Raw genomic sequence first — 25716 nt, forward strand, 5'->3', positions numbered from 1 at the left:
ATCACCAGAAAGGTCAAGCTAGCCCAAGTTGACCATTTGCAAAAGCAAAGGCACATAGGTGGTAAATGGCACACATATCAAACATTAGAACGGCCGGGTGCCAGTGGCTCGCACCTGTAATCCTAGCTTCTCACAGGCTTGAGATCTGAGGCTCACACTACAAAGCCAGCCCAGGCAGGAAAAGCCCCCGAGCTCATCTCCAGTACACTACCAAAACAGGCCAGAAGTGGAGCTGTAGTTCAAGTGGTAAACTGCCAACCTTGAGAAGCTCAGAGACAGCACCCAGGCCCTAAGTTCCAGTCCCAGGACCAACAAAAAACAAAATGCTGGGATGAAAAAAATTTTTAAAAACCCACAATGTTGAGGAAGCAGGACGGGGAAGCCATGCACTCAGGGGCCGTCTGGAAAGAGTGCATGCAGCTCACTGTCTTGTCTCAGATTTTCCTTACTCGGGACAGACCAATATTCCAGATTCTAAAGGCAAGATTTAGTTTGCTAGTGTACCTCAAGCTGCTTGTGAGCACGTGTTTTTGTCTATTGTCTTGCACACTCTGTAAGCAAAGGGGTACAGAGAGTGTGTGTGAGGGTCCACCTGGCCGGGGTCACACCCACTAGAAGTGTGGCGCAGGCAGCTGGTGCCCTGGGAAGCCTTGCAGGGTGCTTCCTCAGCACACAGCATTTCTCCTCAGGCTGGGGAGCCACTGTGGACATCTTCCAACTGCCAGAAAGTTCTTCCAACACTGGTGAGAAATGCACTTTTCGCTGGGTTCACAGAACAGCACTCTGGCTTGCCGTGTGTGCGCGCGCACGAGTGCACATGCATGTGTTTAGATCTGTCAGGAAAGCTATGTCTTCGCCATCTTCCGGCATGACAGCACTGTGACCCACATGAAGGTAACTACTGCTCACGAGTCTTCCCTGTTTCAGGGGCACAGTACTGGTCCTCTCTCTTTCCCTGTCCACAGCTGCAGGTCAGCTCTTGATGAATGTCCAGGTCTCTGAACCCAACCTCAGATCTCAGTCCTGTCCACAGGACGGGAGCCGCAGGTCAGGATCTTAAGGGCCTCCTGCTCAGCTGCAGCGGGAATGGGTTGGTTCTAGCTGCCAGGAAATGGTACTAACTTTGAGTCACTGGTATATATTGAATATCCAGTCTATCAGCCTCATGTTAACCATTAAATGTTACCTTGATCCATGCTGAATTCCATCATGTATCTGGTCCCTCCTTACTCTCAATGTGTGAATATTCATCAAGGATCTTAAAACATTATTTAGAAGGCAACAAACAGTACAAGAAATGTATAGAATGCCTAATGTATGAAACTGTAACCTCTCTGTAATTCAGTTTGGTAATAAATATATATATATATATATAAAACATTATTTAGCATTCAAACAAAGGGTAAATATAATTTACCCATAAACAAAGATGAAAACGGAGGAAAGGAAGTAGAGGAGGAAGAGGAAGAAGGAAAGGATGAGACAAAAAGGAAGAGGAAGAAACAGCAAATGTCAATGGTATGCAAAAACCAGAATTTTTGCCAGGCACTGGTGGCTCATGTTGAGAATCCTAGCTTCTCAGGAGGCTAAGATCTAAGGATCAAGATTAGAAGCCAGCCCAAGCAAGAAACTCCATGAGACTCTTATCTCCAATTAACCACCAGAGCTGTGGCTCAAAGTGATAGAGCACTACCACTGAGCAAAACAACTCAGGAACAACACCAAGGCCCTGAGTTCAAGTTCCATGACCTAAAAATAAGAAAGAAAACCGAGAACTTTTGTTTCCTGTTGAAAGGATGGGGGACAATAGAGAATTCTTTGAAAAGTTAAATACACTATTATTATTATGATCCAGAAGAAACACTTCCGGGTATGCATCCAAATATGTTGAGAGGAGACTTTTGGGGAGTCGTCTGCAGACCCATATTAACAGCAACACATTTCAAAATAGTCAAGAGGAAGCAGCAACCCAAATGCCCATGCTTCGAGCATACAAGGAAATATTACTCAGCCTGAAATAGGAAGGGCATTCTGTCACAGGCTACAAGATTCATGAATCTTGAAAGCAAGATTGGTGAGATGGTAGGTGGTAGATCACATCTGTACTCCTCAGCTCCTCAAGAGGCGGAAACCCAAGGAGAGAAGATTCTGAGACTCCCCAGTGAAGCCCCGGCCCTGGCCGAGCGCCTGAGATTCTTATCTCCAATCAGCCAGCCAAGAGCCAGAAATGGCTCAAGTGTGGCTCAAGTGGTAGCGTGGCAGCTTGGAGCAGAAGCCAGAGAGCAAGGTCCTGAGTTCAAGCCCCAGTACTGGCGTGCACGCGCGCACACACACACACACACACACACACACACACACACACACACACACCATAAATAAGCCAGCCATTTAAAAAAAACAAAAAAAAATTATTATATTATTTAACTTATCTGAAATATCTAACCAAGCCAGGGCTGTGAAAAAGATGTCTGTCTAATCACAGTTTCAGATTCATGAAATGTAAAAGTTCTGAAAGTATATTTCACAACAGAATGAATATACTTGACACTGAATCCTGCATGTTTACAATAGTCCAGGATGGGGTAGCTCAGTGGTAGAGCACTTGCCTAGCATAAATGAGGCCCTGGGTTAGATTTCCAGCAAAACAACAACAATGAAAATATTAAGTGTACAGTTAGAATAGTAAATTCATTCCATTTTTCCACAATATTCTAAGAGTGAGAAAATATCCCCACCATTACTGTACTGTATTACAGATGCTAGGCTTAAGTATATACTCAATTTTCATGTTGGCCAGATAAAGCCTTCCTTTGAATTAAAATCCAGTAAGAACTGTGGCCACGAATGGCCAACCATCCATTAACCATCCATTCTAAGCCCGAATTACTCCAACTCCTACAAAAGGTCATCATGACCCCCATAATCAAATGTGTCACCCTAATCAAGGCTACTGTAGTTCAGGGTCTGGTGGCTCACACCTGTAATCCTACCTACTCAGGAGGCTGAAATCTGAGGATCGCAATTTGAAGCCAGCCACGGCCAATTAGCCATCAAAAAGCCAGAAGTGGAGCTGCAGCTAAATGCTAAAGACACAGTCTCAAGGAAAAGCCCAAGAGAAAATGCGAGGCTAGTATACCCATTGTGCTCTCCTGAGTTTATGTAACCATTAAAGACTATATTTGACTGAAATCAAATTCTTTACACCCACGGGTTTCCAAGGGTCACTCTCCATTAATGTGGGTACTACTTCACTCAGAAATTCTGTGGTTGAATAACTTAATAATTTCCAAAATCTAACTTCATTTTATTTTCCTATATGATTTATCAAAAAATAATAGAAAGTTACTGGAGGAATGGGTCTATAATTTTTCTGGGACTAGTGATATAAACTGTTTAAATAGGTACATCTTGAGCTCTATTTTCTAAGAAAATGTTTAACCAGTTATAAGGTTATTTCAAACATTAATGAAGATTTTCACTATCAACTATTCAAGGAATTAAAATCAAGACCTCAGAAGTCCAATAGTTTAAAAAGTTCTATTGTTGGAACAAAAAAAAAATTGGTATGTGAAATCCATAATAACCCCAGTTTAGCAAAGCCCAGGGAGCAAGTTGGGAAGCAAGAGAAGGAAAGTGTTTTTTGTTTTTGTTTTTTCCATTTCTATCTCTACTTAATTAAATGGGACAGAGGTTAAATTAATATGTAAAACTGAAGATGGGGTTTCAGCTTCAGAATAACAGAGACAATTAAAACAAAGGAAACATCATCTCCCTTAATTTCTTTTTTCTTTCTTTCTTTCCTTTTTTTTGGCCATGGGGCTTGAACTCGGTGTCTGGGCACTCTACCTGAGCTATTTGTAGTTTTCTGGTAGTCAGTTGGAGATAAAAGTCTCACGGACTTTCCTGCCTGGGCTGGCTTTGAACCATGATCCTTAAATCTCAGCCTCCTGAGTAGTTATGATTATAGGCATAAGCCACCAGCACCTGGGCATCTTCCTTAATTTCACTTCATTGTTTTCCCTTTTAAAACAGTTCTGATGAATTCATTAAGGAAAGATCATTTTAAGAAGGAAACTACAACCAAATTAAATCAAAGTCCAAATACATAATGGTGAAACACATAAACAATGAATGAAACTCAAGCTCAAAACAAACTGCTTACTATAACTACTGTCATTTAACTGTTTTGAAGAAAAATGTAACCCAAGTAGAGGTGGGATGCAGACTAGTTGAGAATAGGCCATTGTCTTGCACTAACCTTGCAGATTGACAGTTGTCTGCCTGTTGTCTGTCTGTCTGAAGCACCTGAGTCTCTATCACTGGTAGAACGAACATACACACAGTTCCCAGGCCTGACCAGAGCCATTCCACTATTCATGAAGCAATTGTATGGAGGAGGAAAGAGGAAGCTACCATGCTAAGTACAACCTATCCAGCAGGCTACCTGTCTCTGGGTGTAGAGTGAAGATAGTATATTGAATTAACTCATTTAAGATAAGCAAATGGACACTGGTCTATTCCTGTAGTGATATATCTAACATTGGGCTGGGCCCCTGAGATGAGTAGAATATATAAGGTAGCCTTCTGAGCCAAATTTCATGACCCCAAGTATGTGGCCAATTTTCTGTGTCTATACATAAACCAAACTAGAGCCCAGGCTCAGACAAGCCCAGACACCAGAGCCAGCCTCAGGTAAACACAGACAATACTTGACAATGGAGATGGGAGGAAGCTGGTTGGTGGGCTTTTCCTGGAGCATGGTGCTGAGAATGTGTCTGAGACTACAGAGGGCCTGAACTGCCTTGTATCTACTTCCATGTAGGGAAATCAGGGATCAAATAGGATAGGAATCTCTTTCCAGGCCACTGTAAGTGAGTCAGGGCACTTGGAACACAGCATGGAGCCAACTCCCAACGTGGGTCCAGGTAACAGAAAAGCTAGGAAAATGACAGCCGTCTGTGAAGAATGAAAATCATCAGGTTCATGTGAAAAGCAGCAGAGCAGGGAGGTGGAGCAGAAAGTTGGATGGAAGAAGAGGACAGGATTATATTCTGTAAGGCAAAGGAAAGGGGCAGTGCTCATGACAAATTCAGAGTAGCCTAGGAGCAGGGTTTAAGGGGGAAAGTATTTTGGTAGCAACTCCCTAATTAATAAAAATGTGTCTTCAGGCACCAGTGGCTTGTGTATGTAACCCTAACTACTCAGGAGGCTGAGATCTGAGGCTTCACTTTCAAAGCCAGCCCAGGTAGGAAAGTCCATGAGATTCATTATGTCCAATTCACCAGCAAAACAAAAACAAAAACCAGAAGAGGGAGGTGTGGTTTAAGTGGTTAAGTATCAACCTTGAGCAAAAAAAAGCTAAGCAAGAGTGCAAAGCCCAAAATTCAAGTCCCAGTACCAACACACACACACACACACACACACACACACACACACACACACACACGACATTTGCAGAGATGAGCTCCTTTGGTGGAGGCACCATGTTGAAGTAGGTAAGTTGTTTCTAAAACATTACTTTCAAAGGCCATAGAACTCAGTATTTTAAGGGAATGTGTATAGTTTATGTCAATAGAAAGCCTGTTTTAAATCATAAACTGGTTCTAATGGTCTAATGGAACTGAAGTTAGGGAGCAACACAAGCATTACATGGATTCTGACTTTGCTTGCACACAAGAAAATCTTCTGGAAACACTACATGAATGCAAAAACACTGCACCCATGGAAGTTCACAGCACCCTCATACACCATCCATCTCACATGGTCCTCAGTTCACCACCCAGTCTAGGAGGTTACCTCACCACATCAAAGGCTACTTCCCTTCAATTCAGATAATTCATCCAATTTCAGACAACCTTCCTTTCACCACTTCAAAAAAAAACTATAAGCTGCTGACTTCCACAAGCAAACCTGGGTCTCTCTGAAAATAAACTACTCCATTTATTGCAAAATTTATTGCTTTGCTATCATTTAATAGATATAAAACTGTACTACGACTTTTATTCCATTCCTACTTCCCATGTGTCAATGAAGGTTTGTGTCACTAAGCCTGTCTTTTCCCATAAGCCTTAGGGCCTTTATTGAGTATACCCCCACATTGTAGACAAATAAAAACCAACTTCATTGTCTATTGCCATGAGAACTAGGAATACCCTTCTTTATGTAGCTTTACAGGAATAGTCACAAAAATTTACAATGTCTTACGAGATCAAATTCAGATTTCTTTAAAACATAAAGAAAGAAGCTGGATGCAGGTGGCTCATGCCTGTAATCCTAGCAATTCAGGAGGCTGAGATCTGAGGATCACTGTTTTGAAGTTAGCTTGGGCAAGAAATCCGTGAGACTCTTCTCTCCAATTAAGCAGCATAAAGGTCAGAAATGGAGTTGTGTAGACCACTAGCCTTCAGCAGAAAAGCTCAGGGACAGTGCCTAGGCCCTGAGTTCAAGTCCCACGACCAAACAAACAAACAACAAACAAACAAATAAATAAATAAAGCAAATTCTATAGGAGAGTCTCCTGCACAACTCAAGAGTATTTGTATCACCAAATCTATCTAAACAACAACAAAATAATCTCTTCTGAGAAACATCACATATGTTTTCATATCATTAGAATTTTTTATGAGGATAAAGATCAATTTGCAGGGGGTGAAAAATGATCACAATGCTAATTTTGAGACAAAGTAGGTCCAGCCAGTGAGAACTCAAGACATTGAGCTTAACAAAAGAGGTTGCGGGGAGTTGAGCATTATCTTTAAGACCTTGAATAAATCGGAGGATTTTGTGTCAGAAACACAGGTGGCCTTTGCAAGTAGCAAATAATTCCCTCCCTGAATGCCCACATTTCTGACCATCACACACGCTGGAAGCTCATGCCGATATATCACATTTAAAGCGATTGTCTGTGTTACACGCCAGTCCTTCATCTGGCCACCACCGTGGTACCACAGTGCATTCCTGGGTTCACTCTCCAACTTCACAGTTCAGTTGCTTGTCTGCGCCTTGTACCAATTTTTAGCTCCAGGCTATTGGATAAATGATTTCAATTAAAATAAATTTATCTTTAAATTAACTTCATGTTTACAACCCACAAAAAAGATACTGTATTTTAAAAAAAACTTACTTTCTGGCCATACAACAAAGACAAAAAAAAATTGACTTTTGATTATTTGAAAACATTGAAAAGCTTGCCAATCTGTTTTCAGATCAGATGTCAATGAGGTGACTCACACATAACTGAAATCTCAAAGTAGTATTCTGTGTCCAAAATGCTAACCAGACATACCAGGAGGAAACTTCCTGACAGGCAGAAAACTTGAGTTCTGGAAGACTTGCATCTCTGTACTTTAACCACAACCCTGTCTCCTAAAACAATCTCCTTGATGTGAGCTCATGATTCAAAAGCCGTTTTCTGGCTCATGTCTGTAATCCTTCCTAACTCAGGAAACTGAGTTCTGAGGATCAAGGTTTGAAGCCAACCTAGACAGACAAAAAAAAAAATCTGTGAGGACCTTATCTGCAATTAACCTACAACCAGTTAGAAGTGGAGTTGTGGCTCAAGTGGTAGAACACTATCCTTGAGAAGGCAAGGCCTCAAGTTCAAGCCCCAGTACTGGCACAAAGTGATGATTATGATGATGATGATGATGATGATGATGATGATGATGATGATAATACGAAATAAAAGCCATAGTGTAGTGATGCCACTACTAAGGTGGGCAAACAAAAACTCGAAGACAATATTAAGCTGACAGGTCAACCATCCCACAGGTGCTCAACATGTGAATTTCATATGGACATACTGTATTTCCTTATTATCTAAATAAGTTGGAATTACAGTTGCTATTACTTGCAACCAAATGCATCTATTATTTTTAATAACTAAACTGATTTCAATTATGATTAGAACCACAACATATTCCATGTACAACAACATAGAAGTCGGTTTGCTAGTTGGTTTGTTTTTTATATATTTTTAACATCTTCAGTTGTTCAAGGTGTTTCAATTCATCATATCGGTGTGTGTGTGCAATTCACCATGGTCATTCACCATGGTCACCCCACCATTGTTCTCCCCCATCTCTCCCACCCCTCCTCGAGTTACGTGGCTCTGTTTTCACATGTGCACACTGAATCTAATGACGATTTGCCCACCATTTCTCTCCCCATGCACCTGCTCCCATCTCCTTGACCCTGACCCCTGACAACATGTTCTAGCTCCCTACTATTCATTTTGTTAAACTATAAGTTAGATGTTCAAAGGAGTCACGCCATTGGACTCATCCTCTATGACTACTATAATTTTGTCAATTTGTTCAGTATATCTGGATATCACTTTGTATATGCTTTCATGTATGTTCACAATACTGACCCAATTCCTACATATGAGAAGAAAACATATGCTCTTTGTCTTTCTGAGACCTTTACTTCACCCACTATCCATGAATCTCTTTTTTTTTTGGGGGGGGGGGCCTGGGGCTTGAGCCTTCAGGGGCACTTTCCCTGAGCTCTTTTGCTCAAGGCAAGAGCTCTACCACATTGAATCACAGCTCCACTTCCAGTTTTCTGGTGGTTAATTGGAGATGAGAGTCTCATGGACTTTTCTGCCTGGGCTGGCTTCAAACTGTGATCCTCAGATCCCAGCCTCCTCAGTTGCTAGGATTACAGGGGTGAGTTACCAGTACCCAGCTATTGACATTCTTTTAATAATACATGAGATTTGGGCTGGGGATATGGCCTAGTGGCAAGAGTGCCTGCCTCATATACATGAGGCCCTGGGTTCAATTCCCAAGCACCACATATACAGAAAATGGCCAGAAGTGGCGCTGTGGCTCAAGTGGCAGAGTGCTAGCCTTGAGCAAAAAGAAGCCAGGGACAGGGCTCAGGCCCCGAGTCCAAGCCCCAGGACTGACCAAAAAAAAACAAAACAATAATAATAATACATGAGATTTGTCAGAAACTGCCAGAAGCTGGCATAGGTAGGTAGGAACCATGGTGTGAGGAGTAGAAAATGAACAATCCCAGATCAAATACACATAATGCTTCTAGCACACACTGGTCCTGCCTCCTCCCTGACTACAGTCCACAGTGGGCATAGAGAGGAACGAAGTACTAGAAATTTCTTTTAGCAGTTCCAGAATGCTCTGCATCTTCCTAGGTGGTATTTTTCCATCTATGCTAAATGGTTCCATTTGGAACCTACAACAAAAATCTTATCATCTACAATAAGAAAACACTTGGTAAAAAGATTTCCTTGTTACAAACACCTAAAAGAACTTCTATAAACAACAAAAAGTAGATTTTAAACAATTGAAAACATTTTTCCCCAAAAACTAAAACACATGGAAATCTGGTACTGAGCCAAGTTCCCAAGAGCAGAGCAGCTATAGTCACAAAACAACTGCAAGGAAAGAGGAGCATGTGCAAGCAAAGGGTCCACTTGAATATCCACCCGCCCACTACTTCAAAGGCTACAGAAACCAAATTCCCATCTTCATGAAAGAGAAAAGTGTCTGCATCTACAAGACTGGAAAACCCAAGCCAGTAAAGACTAAAGAGATCAGGGCTGGGGATATAGCCTAGTGGCAAGAGTGCCTGCCTCGGATACACGAAGCCCTAGGTTCGATTCCCCAGCACCACATATACAGAAAACGGCCAGAAGCGGCGCTGTGGCTCAAGTGGCGGAGTGCTAGCCTTGAGCGGGAAGAAGCCAGGGAAGGTGCTTGGGCCCTGAGTCCAAGGCCCAGGACTGGCCAAAAAAAAAAAAAAAAGACTAAAGAGATCAAACCATGAGTTGGTTCTTTTCCTTTAGCTCCAGTCATATGCTTTTATTTTCTTTCTTTCTTTTTCTTTTTTGCAGGAGAAGGTGTTTACTAGTGCTGGGGCTTGAACTCAGAGCCTGGGCACTGCCCCTGAGCTATTTTGCTCATGACTTGTGCTCTACTATTTGAGCCATGTATCCACTTCCAGCTTTTGTTTTTTGGATGGTTAAATGGAGCTAAGAGTCTCATGGACTTCCCTGCCCAGGCTGGCTTCAAATTGTGATCCTCAAAACTCAGCTTTCTAAGTAGCTGGGATTACAAGCATGAGCCACCAGCACCTGGCTGTCACATGTTCTGGAACCTGCTGCCTTGCATTTTATGACCAGCACACAGTGACTTTGGTAGTACTCCATGTAAACTTGGTTCAGTGACTCTCACTGGTCAACCAATCATGAATGAGTACTAATTAAATCACAGAGATTTTCCATACATCCTCCGTGCTTATTCATACAGCAACTGGAAAAGGTATGTTTAAATCTCCCATTAGGACCGTGCATTTATCTGTTTCTACCACTCTCAGTTTTTTGCTTTAGCATTTTGAACAGGCCTAACTTTATTTCTAGCAATACTGCCAATCTTAAAGCCCATTCTGTAGAATACCAGCAGTGTCAAAACTGGTTTCCTTTGTGTTTGCATGAAATATCTTTCTCCATCCTTTTATTGTCAGGTATTCCGTGTTATACTTTAAAACTGTCTTTGAGAATCATTTGAGCTGGGCATTGGTAGCTCACGCCTATAATTCTAGCTACTCAGGAGATTGTGATTGTAAGGGTCAAAGTTTAGAGCCATCCTGACAGAAATGTCTACAAGAGACTCTTCTCTCTAATTAATCACCAAGATGCTGGAAGTGGAATTGTGCCTCCAGTGGTAGAGCACTTGGACAAAAAAAGCTCAGAGACTGCACCAAGTCCCCAGGACCACCAGGCATGCATGAACGAATGAATTGATAAATAAATAACAGATTATTTCTTTGATGAGATATGGCCAGAACACCTCTGATTAGCTCTGATTCATTCACCTGCACACCTGAACAGCGCTATAAGAATTACTGGTGAGCCACGTGAGAAAATCGGAAGTTTTCATACTACTTACAATATCAGAGTATTTCACCAAGTCCTTCTCAGATTCCTATTTTGGTTTCAAGTAACTTGGAAGTTAGACTGTCACTGTAACTGAGATACAATTTAGAAAAGAGAACTTTATTCTAAAATAAATATGTTCTGTAAAATAAAAACCTATTCTATAATGATCTGCTATCCCAAAACTACACCACTTCAAGCATGAAGAAGCAACAGGGCACAAACTCTTCCTCATCCCCAAATAGGGCAACCATCTGCACAGGGTTCACATTACCCCAGCACTGGGGTGGGTTCAGGACAGTTCTTTCCTCGGCTAAGCACTGAGACCCTCATCCATACGCCACTGGGCCAGGTACTGATGACTGGTTACTACAATTCAAGGAAACAGCAGTCAAAGGATCTCCTCTCTGTGCCCCATCCCCGGCTGGGTAGAAAACAGACCTGCCACCATTTTACTCAACATTCCACAGCAAGCACAGCTCCCCGCAAGTGCCATCCCCTCCCATCCAGTCAGGCTGCCCTGTGAGTCTGAGTGAAATCACCATTCGCTAAAGTCATCACTGGAAAACTCCTCAGAACTTACTCAGCAGACCCAGTGTTGCCACTGGTGGTAGTAAGATGGAGATTTCACAGGAGAGTGTGAAGTTTCCATCCTGGCCTGGGCTCACACTCCTGCTTTTCTGGAGCCACATGGAGAATGATCACACACTCACTAATGAGGCAGCCATTGTCCATACCTATCTGGTTCCTATGTAAGTGCTTCATTGAATAGAACCAGTGAGAGAGAGGCCATCATTTAGGGACCATCCCCATTGTATAATGAAGTAGGGGCTAGGGACTGAGGAAGAAGTTTCCAAACACGATCTGTATGTATTTCCCCCGACATCAAGGTGTTTAAAATCCCATCAGTTACAGAAAGGGCACCAGCTCACCTGGTATGCACTATTATTTTGAAATAATAATTTACTAAAACTATAGCAGAGTAAATATTTGTACAAAACACCTGCAAATCTCATAATCTTATGTTTTTTTAATTTTTCATTATTATAAAGGTGATGTACAGAGGGGTTACAGTTACATAAGTGAGGTAAAGAGTGCATTTCTTTTTGAACAATGTCACCCCTTCTCTTACTCTCTCCCAGTTTATCCTTCCCATCCCCATCCACAAGTTATATGGTTCATTTTCTACAAGGTATCTAGGGTTCACCCCCTATCCCTCTATTTTTGTGCATACCCCTCCCTTGCCCTCCCAAAGACAGATAAATACACAAAAAGAAGAGAAAAACAACATTTCCTGGAATTCATTTCGATAAGCATTACTTTGTCATAGGCACTGTGTCTTTGTGTTCCTCCCTTAAAAGTATCCTCCTTTGGTCTCACTGTGTATGAATGCCTAGAGACATGTATAATTTGTCATGTTCTAGTGTGTTTTAGATCTAGCTTCCGCATACGAGAGAAAAATGAGGTTGGCTTACCTCCCTTACATTTTGACAGTTCTATTTTGCAAACATATTATTTACTCACAAGTAGGAAGTCTTTTCTACTGACACAAAGAAGTACAATCATTTGACATGTTGTCTCTTATAAAATATGGGCAGTCTAATTGTGTAGTGATTAATGCCCCCAGAGCCCGACTGGCCTCTAACGCAAGTAGAAGTAGTTCTCCTTACTATTCCTCCCAGGGATAGTCTTTGGGAAATAAATGAATGAGGAACATTCCATGGTGCCCTTGCCAGGCACAGGAAGGTCACACACCTGACGCTGCAGCTGTGTTTCTTACATCTGGAGCCCTCACAAGTCCAGAGGCCTTTTTCAAAAGTCTAATTCTGTTTGTTTTGTGCTGTTCCTAACTTCCCTGGTGTTGAAATAAACACTTACTTTAGCATACGTTACACATGACACAATAACAAGAAATCAACCCATACTTAAAAAAGAGATTTTGTAGATGGGTGATATTTTTCAGTCACTACAGAACACATTGCATTATCCTGCATTGAAAGAAGAGCAGAAATCCACCCACTAGACTTGAGCTCATTAATTTCTCCTGACCTACCTAACTCAAATTCTTCTGAGTCTACACAGCATAGGAGAGGATGAGAATGAATTCAGTAGGAACTGGAAAGTTTTGTAAACTGTACTTGAGAGAATTGGAAATAATCAATTGTCTCAATCCAGTTTTCTGAGTACTTTCAAAAAGTTGAAACAAGGTTAGCATTGATTAATCATGAAGCATATTTACCTTGCACACCTTAAAACAAATTTTAATTTATCAGTTCCTTTAAACTGTCAGTTTTAGAGTTAGTCCTTCATTTAATGAGAGAATACTAAATCCTCTTCTAACTCAGGGACCCCAGATGTCACATTCAGTGTTGGTATAGACGACAATGGAGAAGGAGGCCTTCAAAGTCATGGCCTAATTCTTTGAGAACCTGAAGTTTGGCTGAGAAAAGAAATCATACAATGTGAAACAAGACAAGCTAATTACAGTTTTCAGAACCAAAAAAAAAAAAAAGAGAGAGAGAGATTTTGTATTTTCCTATGGAAAAAAATACCACCCACAGTTGGGATACTTCACTTGACTTTTTAGTTGGCTGTCTGTTTCTTTGGGGCTCTGCACATAGCTTCTCAGCTGTCTTTACAGCCACGGTGTCCGGGCCATGACACAGCGTCGGCCCTGGTGGGTGACACATCACACCACTGGACAGCCAGCTTCATCTGTGAATGGTGAAAGATTAGGGGCAACGCAGCCCAGCCCCACTGAGAGAGAGGGGGGATGGAACAGCCCTAGGGTCTCCGGGATTCACATGGAGACACAGCTCAGGAGTGAAGGGTTCCACCGGGAAAGCCAAGGCAGTGTCAAGTCTTCAGAACTCGCCAGGCCAGCTTCTACAGGCAATGCCAGAGAAATGCTTTGGAAAAAGAAGACATAACCATGGCCTACAAGGCAAAGCTGTGGAGAGGATTCAAAACCAGACACTGCACACCCCAGTGCTCACTTTAATATCCCAACCAGGAACAGCAGCCCAGAACCAGCAGCTCACGCCTGTAATCCTGGCTGATCAGGAGGTTTATGTCTAAAAACTGAGGTCTGAAGCTAAACCACACAAAGAAATCTGTAAGGATATTATTTCCAGAATATTACCTCCTGTAAAAAAGCTAGAACTGGAGGTGTGGCTCAAGTGGTACTGTTCCAATATTGATCAGAAACAAGCCAAGCAAGAGCATGAGGTCCTGAGTTCAAGAAAGCCCCAGTACTGACACAAATATACAGGAAAATAAATAACTAAATAAATGTCAATACCAATGGCAGAGCCAATAAACCATATGTTATTCTTCCAATGGCATAATTTAAAGGCGTATGCCAATAGCTGAAGAGGAAGTATTTCAATTGTTATGTGAAATACCTCCTTTATTTAGGATCAGTATTTAGGAACTATTTCATGCAACAGTTGAAATATTTCCTCTCAGTTAGAATTCCCAGTCTCTACAGGAGATACTGTACAGAGAGGATGGTGTAGAGATACTAAAGGAATGTATCGTTGAGAGTTCGAGCAACACTATATGAATGCATCTTGGTCTTAAAGGTGAGTGTGAAAGAGTAGAGTGTGAAAAGCAATGCATCTTGAGTTTAAATTGGTAGGGAAAAATAGGGAAAAGTCCTTCTCACTAAGGGAAGAATAGAATACAATACTGACAACTGAGCACCTTCCCCCAAACTGTCAACGAGAAGCATTCAGAGTGACAATCTCTGGCTCCCAACGTCCCAGCATTACAGCATTACAGCTGGCCCGAGCCCGAGAAATCCAGAATTCCTCTGCTAATAAACGCTGCTCGAAAATGAAACTTGAGCCAGGTGCCAGCAGTACTCTTCTATAATCCTGGCTACTCAGGAAGCTGAGATCTGAGGATCGCAGTTCAAAGCCAGCCTGGGTAAGAAAGTCTACGAGACTCTTATCTTCAACCTATACGAAAAGCCAGAAGTAGAGGTGTGGCTCAAGTGGTTGAGCCTTAGCCTTGAGCTAAAAAGCTCAAGGACAGTACCCAAGCCCTGAGTTCAAGCCCCAGGACTGGCACAAAAAGAAGGAAGGAAGGAAGGAAGGAAGGAAGGAAGGAAGGAAGGAAGGAAGGAAGGAAGGAAGGAAGGAAGGAAGGAGAAAAGAAAAACCTGAGAGCATCAAGAAGCATGAATGACAAACAAGATTGAGTCTCTTCAAACAATAACTTCAAATATTTGTGGCCAGTGTAGAAAGAAACTGAGGTTTGGAAAATACCTCTGATGCATGAGCATAGTCAATTCTAAGCTGTGCCTCTGGAGGGAAGGGAGCTTCAAGCAACCAATGTCAGTCACTCTCTCCTATGCTACCAAAGCTCGCCCCTATTAGTGGCATCGGCTCATTACCATGTGGCGGTTCCAGTTCTTTGGTATGAAACCGACACTTAAAAGCCTGCCTTGTCTGTAAGAACCACCAGCACCGTGATCAAGTACAAATATAAATTAGGAAAGAGCTATAATTCGTGCTGTCTCATGTGACATCCTTTCCGAATGCTGGCACCTGCCTCTGGCTCAGGTTCCATAGTCACAATACAGGTAACTATTGGCTTGAGAAGGATGACCCACTCGGGAGCTGCAAAGGGGTGAGCAATGGAAGTACAGGGCATACAGAAGTGGCTTCAAAGCTGGCCTCAAGTTCTCCTCCAGAAAAGAGGTCTTTATCTCATGTGAGCTCTCTCACTTCTTACTTCGTGAGGGCTCAAGGGCTTCAGAGGAGAAACTAATAGTTAGGGAAATTATTCTCCTTTCTCTGGGCTCTTCTAAGTTCTACTGTACCCAACACTAATATAAGGAAAGGGGCAGGGTGCTGGTGGCTCATGCCTGTGATCCAGCTACTCAGGAGCCTGAGATCTGAGAATCAGGGTTCCAGCCATCCCATGAAATTCTTTTCTCCAATTAACCATCCAAAAGCCAGTGGAGCAGTGGCACAAGTGACTAGCCTTAAGCAAAAAAGATCAGGGGCAGCAGTAAGGCCCTGAGTTCAAGGCCCAAGACTTGCACCAAGAAAAAAAAAAAACAAAAAAACGAGGACAATGAAAAGTTATGCTATATTACTGAACTGGCACTGAACAATATAAAAGCAATCTTAAGTTTTCCATCTGCAAGTTTTCTTTCCAAGATAAAAATTATAATCATTATCTGTGTTAAAATGCCTCATAACCAGCTGTGTAAAACATTAACCAAATCATCATGCTAAAATGTTAAGACAAGAAAATAAATATCAAAAGCCATTATTAATAACCTGTTAAGGGTTGCTATTTTTATCATTTGAGACTTAGTTATCTTTGGCCACATGCTGTTTGATTTATGAAAACCTTCATGACAAAAGAATTAACTGCTGACAAAATTAAGACCTTGGGGGAAGGAAAAAAAGCAGTGATGGCAATTAAGACATATTTTAGGTTCATAAAAATAAACAACACAGTGTGCTAAATAAAGGCAGTATCAATAACATTTCACATTTAAAATTATACTCTGGACTATGCTATTAATCTCAATTTTGATCGTTTATACTAAGGAAGCCTTTCAGAAATCTTCCTCCTTACCAGGTCTGAGAAGTCTCCGTAACAGGCACGATGCTGAGAAATGTGCTTTGCTTACAGGCAATACATTACAATGCCCTTATAAGTCACTTGGCTAAGTGACAGTGTTCGGCCACTTAATCAAACATGAACCTACGTGGTGGGTAGGTATATTGTGAGTGCAGTAATCTATATTCCTAACCTTTATTCCTTCACCATGCACATGACTCTCTTCCAATGCCGTAAGAGCAAAAACTAGGTTTTCAAAGAAGAAATTCTGCCTATAGACTACAGCATTCACTCCTGTCTGAATTTCCAGCTTGTCAGCATGCCCTATAGACTTCAGACTTGCTATCTAACAAATGCATGAGAAAATACCTTGAATTACATCTCTCTTTACATGTATGTAAAATAGCCTGTGGTTTCTGTTCCTCTGGACACACTGATTGCTTTCTAGGTAGGGTTCTCTATTCCAGAGTCTCAGCCTTTCCTGCGTTAGGAGCCTTGACACTGAAGCCCCACCTGGCATTCCTCAAAGAAACCAGGTACCAGGGGCTCATACCTGCAATCCTAGCTACTTCAGAAGCTGAGGTCTGAGGATCACCCTTCAAAGCCAGCCTGGGCAAGAAAGTCCATGAGACTCCAGTTAACCAGCAAAAACGCCAGAAGTGAGGTGATAAGCCAAGTGGTACAGGCCCCAGCATTTAGAAGAAAAAGTTAAAGGGAAACCACCCAGGCCCTGAGTTCTACACCTGTCCCAGCACACAGATAGACAGACAGACAGACAGACAGACAGACAGACAGACAGACAGACAGACAGACAGACAGATAGATAGATAGATAGATAGATAGATAGATAGATAGATAGATAGATAGATAGATAGATAAACAAAGCAAATATAATTCCCAGGGTGTTGTTTTTCCAAAATTTCGTTTCAACAGTCTCTGCACTTCAGCTTTCCTATTTCTATTCCTCAGTCCTTTCTTCTAATTGCTACACAAAAACAACAATAAATTTAAGTGGCCAATAGAAGGATGAAAATTCTTGTGATATATAGACATAGACGGATCCATACGTATCTTGGAATGAAAGCAACTTTGGATTGCAAAGGCTGCCTACAGTGTCAAGGTTTCCTAAATGTATGTTTTTAAAGGTCAGATACATTTTAAAATGGGATTTTTGCTTTGGTTCAGCTTAGAGCTCAGAACTGTTTCTGTTCAATAGCTTTAATGAGGAAACAGAAGTTCGAGAAAAGAATCAGTTCACTCACAAATATCAAATTCTAAATCCAGAATATATTTATGTTTAAATCCAAAGCATCTTTCAAGATGGAAAACTTCTTTTTCAGAGATGGGCTCTAACTTTCAGAGTCCTAAGAGAATTGTCTAGTAATTTCATCCATCTAATAGATTTTTAATGCTCAGCTCCAAAATTAGGACATTTTAGTACTTAAATACTCGGCTAGAATTACTATAGACTCTCAGTTCACATGCCTTTCCATCTATACAAAATAGTATCCGGAGAAATATATTTTTAATATTTAAAAATATTTTAATATTTTAAAAATGCCACAGTCTCACCTCCCACATCAATCTGTAGTCCATATTTTCATCCAGGTCTTCAGGCATCTTCTTCTCCCCAGCAAAGGGCCCAAACTTTTCACCCTGAGTAGCAATGATAACATTGAAAGATTAGCACAATAGGGCTCAGAAGGCTTAGTGGTAGAGTGCTTGCCTAGCATGCATGAAGCCCTGGGTTCTATTCCTCAGCACCACACAAACAGAAAAAGCTGGAAGTGGTGCTATGGCTCAAGTGGTAGTGTTAGCCTTGAGCAAAAAGAAGCCAGGGACAGTGCTCAGGCCCTGAGTTCAAGTTCCAGGACTGGCAAAATTAAAAAAAAATAGCATAATAATCAAGCTACAAACATGGGACAGTTTTTTACATTTGAGGATTTTGTTTTGTTTTGTTTTTTTTCTTCAATTAGACACTGGTAGCTCGCACTTATAATCCTAGCTCCTCAGGAGGCTGAGATCTGATGAGGATTGAGGTTTGAAGCCAGCCTGGGCAGAAAAATCCATAAGACTTTTATCTCCACTTACCCAGCAAAAAGTCCTAAGTAAAGGTGTGGTTCAAGTGGTAGAGCCCCAGATTTGAGCAAAAAAGCCAAGCATGAGCATAGCATGAGACCCTGAATCCCAACCCAAAAAGAACGCCACAGTACCAGCCCCAAAAGAAAAACAGTCCTCTAAATCTTTAAATAAAATAGGTTGAGACATTCCAAAAACATGAACTCATTTACATACCCAAAAACCAGCTTCATCCGCTTCTAACCTAGAAGTCAGACTCCACAGCCCAGGAGCCCTCAGGAAAGAGTTAAGTCCTGCACTTTCCAAGTTTGAGGAGGCACTGAGCACTTCAATCTCCCTCGATATGAAAAGCAATGAATGTTGCCTGACTTGAGAGACACACCCACTGGGCACAAAGTCACCTGGCTTCTATAGAAGTCCCCAATTCATCCCTATTTTACACAAGAAAGGAGGAGGCTGCCGTTCTCAGAGGAAGACTGCTCATAAATGGTTGACATCCACCTGCCAATCTTCTGAACAGCCTAGTGGGTACACTTCACTCTGCACGACTTCCTCCAAGTGTGTGCTTTGAAGCCCTCTGTGCAACCGTGCAGTGCAGCACTGAGTGTGCAAATGGTGAGGCACACCTCCTAAGTGTTTCAAACACGGCTCTAAGCCCCTACCTGTTCAAACCACGTGTAACAGACTCAAGCATGTCAACCATCAGATGCAGGGCCTGGATGTGTAAAGCCTGGGTGTGCAAGCCCCCGGTGTGTTAGCCTCAGGTGTGCAGAGCGGAGTGGCTGGCCGCTGTAGTCTGGCTTGCAAGGTCACAGTTGATGGACAGGTGGCATGTCTTTCTCACAGTGGACTGAAGCAGGAACACAGATGCAAGGGGTGTGGTTGGGGGGGGACACTGGGTCCCCATCTTCAAGTAGTAAGAGTGCGTGAGAAGGAGGTGCCCCACCCTTCTGTGAGCTTCCTCCCAACCACTGTTTTCACTGTTTTCAGTGGAGTCCTCCTCATTGCCCGAAGAATAGGAAGAAAAATAACAAAATCTCCAGAGGAGCTTTTGATGAACCTCATTAGGGGAAATGTAACCACCAATGCAGTGTTTTAAGGAATATAAATTACTTAATGAACAACAGAAAACTCAACTCCTGGGAAGAGTAAAATTTGAAAACTTAGAGAGGAACTACAAATAATGAGCCCAGATGAAAAAAAGACAAGCAGTCACTAAGACCAGTTATTTCATGTTAACAACAGGGGTAGAACATAGAGAGCTTGCAACTGGAAACCATAAATTCTAAGTAAGACAAACACAGACCAAACAGGGAGGCTGGGCACTGGTGGCTCATGCCTGTAGTCCTATCTAATCAGGAACCTGAGAGCTGAGGATCACAGTTCAAAGCCAGCAAGGCAGAAAAGCCCATGAGACTAATCTCCAATGAACAACCAGAAAACAAGAAGAAGAGCTGTGGTGAAAGCGGGTAGAGCTCTCGCCTTGAGCAGGAAAGCTCAGGGACAGCGCCCAGGCCCTGAATTCAAGCCCCATGGACTGACCAAAAGAAAGAAAGAAAGGGAGGGAGGGAGGGAGGGAGGGATGGAGGGAGGGAGAAAGGGAGGTTAGAAGAGAGAGAGAGCAGGGAGATTGCTAGCTGTTTATATCAACACAGAAATGACACCAAAACAAAGATTAGGAAGAACAATCAGAAGGGGCCGGAAGCCTGTCCAGTCTCTAGAGACCCCCCACACTAAGCATGCACTCATGCCAGGATGGGCACTCGGCACCATGTCTCAGACCAAAAGAAATGATGTCACAGGAGCCAGTGGCTCACACCTACAACCCAAGCTACTTAAGAGACAGACTGGGAGGGCTGTGGTTCAAGGCCAGCTTGGGGGAAAGTTGGTGAAATCCATCTTAACAAACAAGATGCACATGGCACACTACACATATCATCCTCGCTACTCATCCCGAAGGTAAATACGAGGATCGTGATCCACTGTGGACCCAAACGGAAAGCAAGATGCTATCTCAAAAATAACCAGGGGGATCAGACATGGGTGGCTCAGGCCTGTAACCCAGCATACTCAGCAGGCTGAGATTTGAGGATTGTGGTTCAAAGCCAGCCCAGGCAGAAAAGTCCATGAGACTGATATCTCTGAAAAACTACTCAAACCAAGCCAGTAAAGCTGTGGCTCAAGTGGTAGAGCACTAGCCTTGTGTAATAAAAGCAAAGCCTAGGGACAGTGCCCAGGCCCTGAGTTCAAACCCCAGGACCAGCACCAAGAAAAAGAAAAACAAAAGCAAAAAACAGAGCAAAAAGGACTAGAGACATAGCTCAAATAGTAGAATGCTTGTCTGGCAAGCAGAAAGGCCTAAGTTCAAACCCCAGTACCAAACAGTAATCATTTTTCAAAGGTTGGATATGATAGTTTGCCTCTTTAATCCCAACTATCCAGGAAGATTCCTATAAAGTTGCCAAGATGCCCTTCACCCCATCTCAACCAAAAAGCCAAAGCATCATGGTTCATCCCTGTAATTACACCTACAGGGCAAGTGTAATCAGGAAGATTGTGGCCTGAGATCAGCTCCAGGCAAAAACATGAGACCTTGTCTGAAAAATAACTAAAGCAGAAAGGAACTTGGAATGTGGCTCAAATGTTAGGGTACTACTGGCCTAGCAAACCTAAGTCCCTGAGTTTAAACTCCAGTACATACACACACACACACACACACACACACACACACACACACACACACACTCACGTAATTTCTTGACTCAAAATGGGACCTAACCAGTATTTGCTAGCAGGCAAGAAAAGCTGCATAAGAAATGCAACATCATGAAGGAATTAATAATACTGCACTACTGGAGCCACGTTCCCTTGCAGTAATCCTTTGTGGAAATTTTCCTACGTGACAACCAAGAAAACTGAGGCTCAGAGCATTTACATAGCTTGATGAAGATCAGCCAGCTAGCAAAGGTCAGAGGCAGCATGAAAAGCCACTGGGTTATTTTGAGGAGAAAACTCCAGCACCTCTGTTTCATTGCTGCAGAGCAAAACCCTGACAGAAACCACCCATCCATCCCACTCAAAGCAGGCTGGCCATTTCCCCTCTCAGACCCCACTACAGACATTTTGCAAGATCCCAGGCATTGCCTTGCTCAAAGCAAATGCTCAGTGTTTTGACGGTTGAACTGAAATGCAGTGAAATGCGGTGAAAGCCCGTACAGAGAAGAGATGGAAAAATAAGGTGCATTTATAATAAATTTGAGGATTTAGCTAATGGACGTGGTTCAATTTTCAGTCCACTTTATCATGTATTTAACCTTTACCAACCATTGCAGCAGGCGATAATAACCCAAGTCTGCTTTTTCCAGCGCAGCCGGTCTCTCCAAAAGTCAACTGGCCACTTTTTTTCTGCAGCATAAATTGGGAGGAGAAAGATTTAAATCTATCACTTCTACAGAGTTCAAAAGTCTGAAGGGGAAAGAATGGAGAACCAAGTAAACTGCATGGTGTCAAGGAAAAGAAGTCCGGATGCAGGCAAGTGAGTCGCTATTCTTTCAGCTGTAAGTATTCCCCTAAAGTTCATGTGGCAGACATTTGACCCCTGAATGGCAGCATGGGGCAGTGCTGAAACTTTTTGAGCATAGGGCTTGACCAGAGGTCATGGGGAGAAGGGGGGAGAGGTTGCTCTTTTAGGCCCCAGCCCCTTCCTCTTGCTTCAGTGCTCAGGGCAGCACACTTCCCACCATGATGCCTATCACCGCCCCCAAAAAACAGAGCCTACTGACAATGGACTAGAGTCCATTGCTTATAAATCTGCTTATAAAAGATCATCTCAAGCTATTTGTTATAGCAATGTAGGGCTGGCTGAAGCCGTAGCTGGGCATCAGTGGTTCATGCCTATAGCCCTAGCTACTTGGAAGGCTGAAGTCTGAGGACCTCAGTTGAAGGGAGAGAAAATTTCACAAGACCAATTTTCAACCCACGACCAGGTGCCATTGTGACGGATCATGTTAAACAGACATTGGGGCATCACGGTGCCAGGCTAGCCCAGGAAGAAAAGTCCTAAAAACTCCATCTCCCCAGAAGGAAGCTGGATGCTGTACTGTAGCCTTCAAAATAACCCTGAGACAACAGAAACCCTGGAGAATCACAGCTCAGAGAGTGCCTGGTCAGAAAGAGAGATTCTATCCTAAAACACACCCAGTAAAAAGCAGAGCTGGAAGTATGGTTCAGTCACATCACACCTAGCAAGTTCAAGGTCCTGAGTTCAAATCCAAGTACCACCAAAACATATGTGTGTATACATACGTGTATGTGTGTGCGCACACACACACATCTAGTTTCAGAGCAAACAGTATATGTGGGTTGGTTTTTGTACATTTTTAATCCAAAACAACAAGAATATGAGTTTGGGCATACAGGGCATGTCACACAAGGCAGATATATGATGATGATTTTAACTCTGATTCTATCTCCAAATCAGTTATCAGCAGCCACCAGGAAAGGTCAATAAATATCCACTGGCAGAATTAGAGCTGGAGGATAAAAATCCATTCTTTCTCACCAGAGTCACCTTTACACTGACCAACAAAGAACCTCATTCCACAAAATCCAGTCTTCTTGTATTAACATTTACGCATGGTGGCTTTTCCTTGCTCTACCTATTTCTCCTACATCTTATGTTTTTCCTTCTCATATTATTTTTCTAACCAATATAACTTCAACTTAACCTTTTCTTTTAGCTTATCCTATTTTACAAACCAAATGTTAAGCCTTTATTTCAAGTATTATACATGCCGTACAACTTGTACATAACTTGACCTTAACCTTTTTTTTAGCTTATTCTATTTTACAAGTTAAGAATTCAGCCTTTATTTCAAGGATTATTTTGCTTAGCACTCTTCTTCACCAGATGTCTCTAGTGTGATTCCTTCAGTGAGAAGCAGAATGCATGCAGCCTTGGGTTTAAAAGACAGGGAGATAGCACTTTGAAAGGAAGTAGAACCTGAGACACAACTATTGACTGGGTGACTGCAAATCTCAGTTTCCGTGTCCTCAGCGTTAATACCTTCAGTACTAGCACTTTGAAACACCATCAGAATCTACTCTTTTCTACTCCTTGTGTTCCTCTCCTTGTGTTCACTCTCTTCTTCCTCTTTCTGAAGGAACTATTCACTTGAGTTATGCTGCTGGAATGCTAATCTTGTAGACTCAGGCCAGAATCAATACTGCAAAGGAAGCAGAATGTTTATCAATACATTAGACACACTGGAAGCACTCTAAACCTATTGAGATTGAGATCGGCCTATGAGAAAGGACTCATCCCAGTTTATCTTGTAAATGTCTGATAATTGTGACATGAAAGAACTGTAGTTCAGGGGCATGGTAGACCCAAAGAGGCTGCTAACAATGGCCACATCCTAACCCCATGATCTGTGCTACCTTATGTGCTACTGCATATTGGAAATGGTGCTTTGCAGATGGGTCTATAGTAAGGATCTTGAGATACGGGGGATTATTATGGAGTATCTGGGGCATATTCAGCCACATGAGTCCTCAATTGGGAGGCAGAAGGGCCAAAGTCAAAAGCAGAACTATGGCAACAAAAGCAGGGGTTGAAATGATGTGGGGCCATGAGCCAAGGTATGCAGCCAGCCTCTGGACAACCACAGAAAGTCCCTGGCAAGCCAAGCCTAGCCAAGCCCACTGATTTCAGACTTCTGTACTCCAGAACCAAAGGATAATAAATCTGTGTTGTTTTCAGCCACTAAGTTTATAATGATTCATGATAACAATGACAAGAAACAAATACCTCAGTGCTGTCAATAACTCTGGCCTCAAAAAACATTTATAGACAATAGACGAGATCCTGTGGGATCTGTAGAGTTTATTTTTTTTTTCAAATTTTTATTATCAAACTGATGTACAGAGAGGTTACAGTTTCATACATTAGGCATTGGATACATTTCTTGTACTGTTTGTTACCTTGGCCCTCATACCCCCCTCCATTCCCCCCTTTCCCTCCCGCCCCGAAGTGTTCAGTTCACTTACACCAAACAGTTTTGCAAGTATTGCTTTTGTAGTTGTTTCTCTTTTTTTACCCTGTGTCTCTCAAATTTGCTATTCCCTTTCAATTTCCTACTTCCAATACCAGTAAACACGGTTTCCAATATACTCAGATAAGATTACAGAGATAATGTAGGTACCACCACAGGAATGTGATACAAGAACATCATCAATAATAGAAGCTACAGATACCCATGGGACGTTGAAAGTAGTTACAACTGTGATATAACAATTGTTTCCATAACATGGAGTTCATTTCACTTAGCATCATCTTATGTGTTCATAAGGGTATAGCTATTGGGCCTTGTGATGCTCTGCTATGACTTGCCTAAACCTGTTCTAATTATTCCCAATAAGGGAGACCATAGAGTCCATGTTTCTTTGGGTCTGGCTCACTTCACTTAGTATAACTTTTTCCAAGTCCTTCCATTTCCTTACAAATGGAACAATGTCATTCTTTCTGATAGAGGCATAAAATTCCATTGTGTATATGTACCACATTTTCCTGATCCATTCGTCTACTGAGGGGCATCTGGGTTGGTTCCAGATTCTCGCTATGACAAATTGTGCTGCAATGAACATTGTTGTGCTGGTGGCATTACTGTGATTTTGTTTGTGGTCTTTTGGATAGATACCCAAAAGTGGAGCTGCTGGGTCATAGGGGAGTTCTATATTTAGCCTTCTGAGGAATCTCCATACTGCTTGCCAGAGTGGCTGAACCAGTTTACATTCCCACCAACAATGAAGTAGGGTTCCCTTTTGGCCACATCCCCTCCAACTAGTACTAGAATTTCTAGCCAGAGCAATTAGGCAAGAAGAAAATATAAAGGGGATCCAAATAGGAAAAGATGAAGTTAAACTCTCTCTCTTCGCAGATGACATGATCCTATACCTAAAGAATCCCATAGACTCTACCCCCAAGCTACTAGAGGTGATCCAAAACTTTGGCAAAGTTGCAGGATATAAAATAAACCTTCAAAAATCAATGGCCTTTCTCTATGCTAACGACCCAAAGAACGAGGCTGATATCAGGAAAGCAACGCCCTTTGCAATAGCCCCCAAAAACATAAAATACCTAGGAATAACCTTAA

The 25716-nt window shown here is 42.2% G+C and overlaps 1 protein-coding gene across 3 annotated transcripts in view; it reads right to left on the reverse strand.

Annotated features, from left to right (window-relative positions):
* Prdm5 (PR/SET domain 5) overlaps positions 1–25716 on the reverse strand; it is a 134291-nt gene that overhangs the window by 100223 nt on the left and 8352 nt on the right. For all 3 annotated transcript variants that reach the window (XM_048333511.1, XM_048333510.1, XM_048333509.1), the window contains exon 2: positions 18056–18139. In XM_048333511.1, the coding sequence (XP_048189468.1) occupies positions 18056–18139 (84 nt within the window). The remainder of the gene's footprint in view (positions 1–18055; positions 18140–25716) is intronic.

The sequence above is a fragment of the Perognathus longimembris genome, chromosome 24 (assembly GCF_023159225.1).
Source record: "Perognathus longimembris pacificus isolate PPM17 chromosome 24, ASM2315922v1, whole genome shotgun sequence".
NCBI lineage: Eukaryota > Metazoa > Chordata > Mammalia > Rodentia > Heteromyidae > Perognathus > Perognathus longimembris.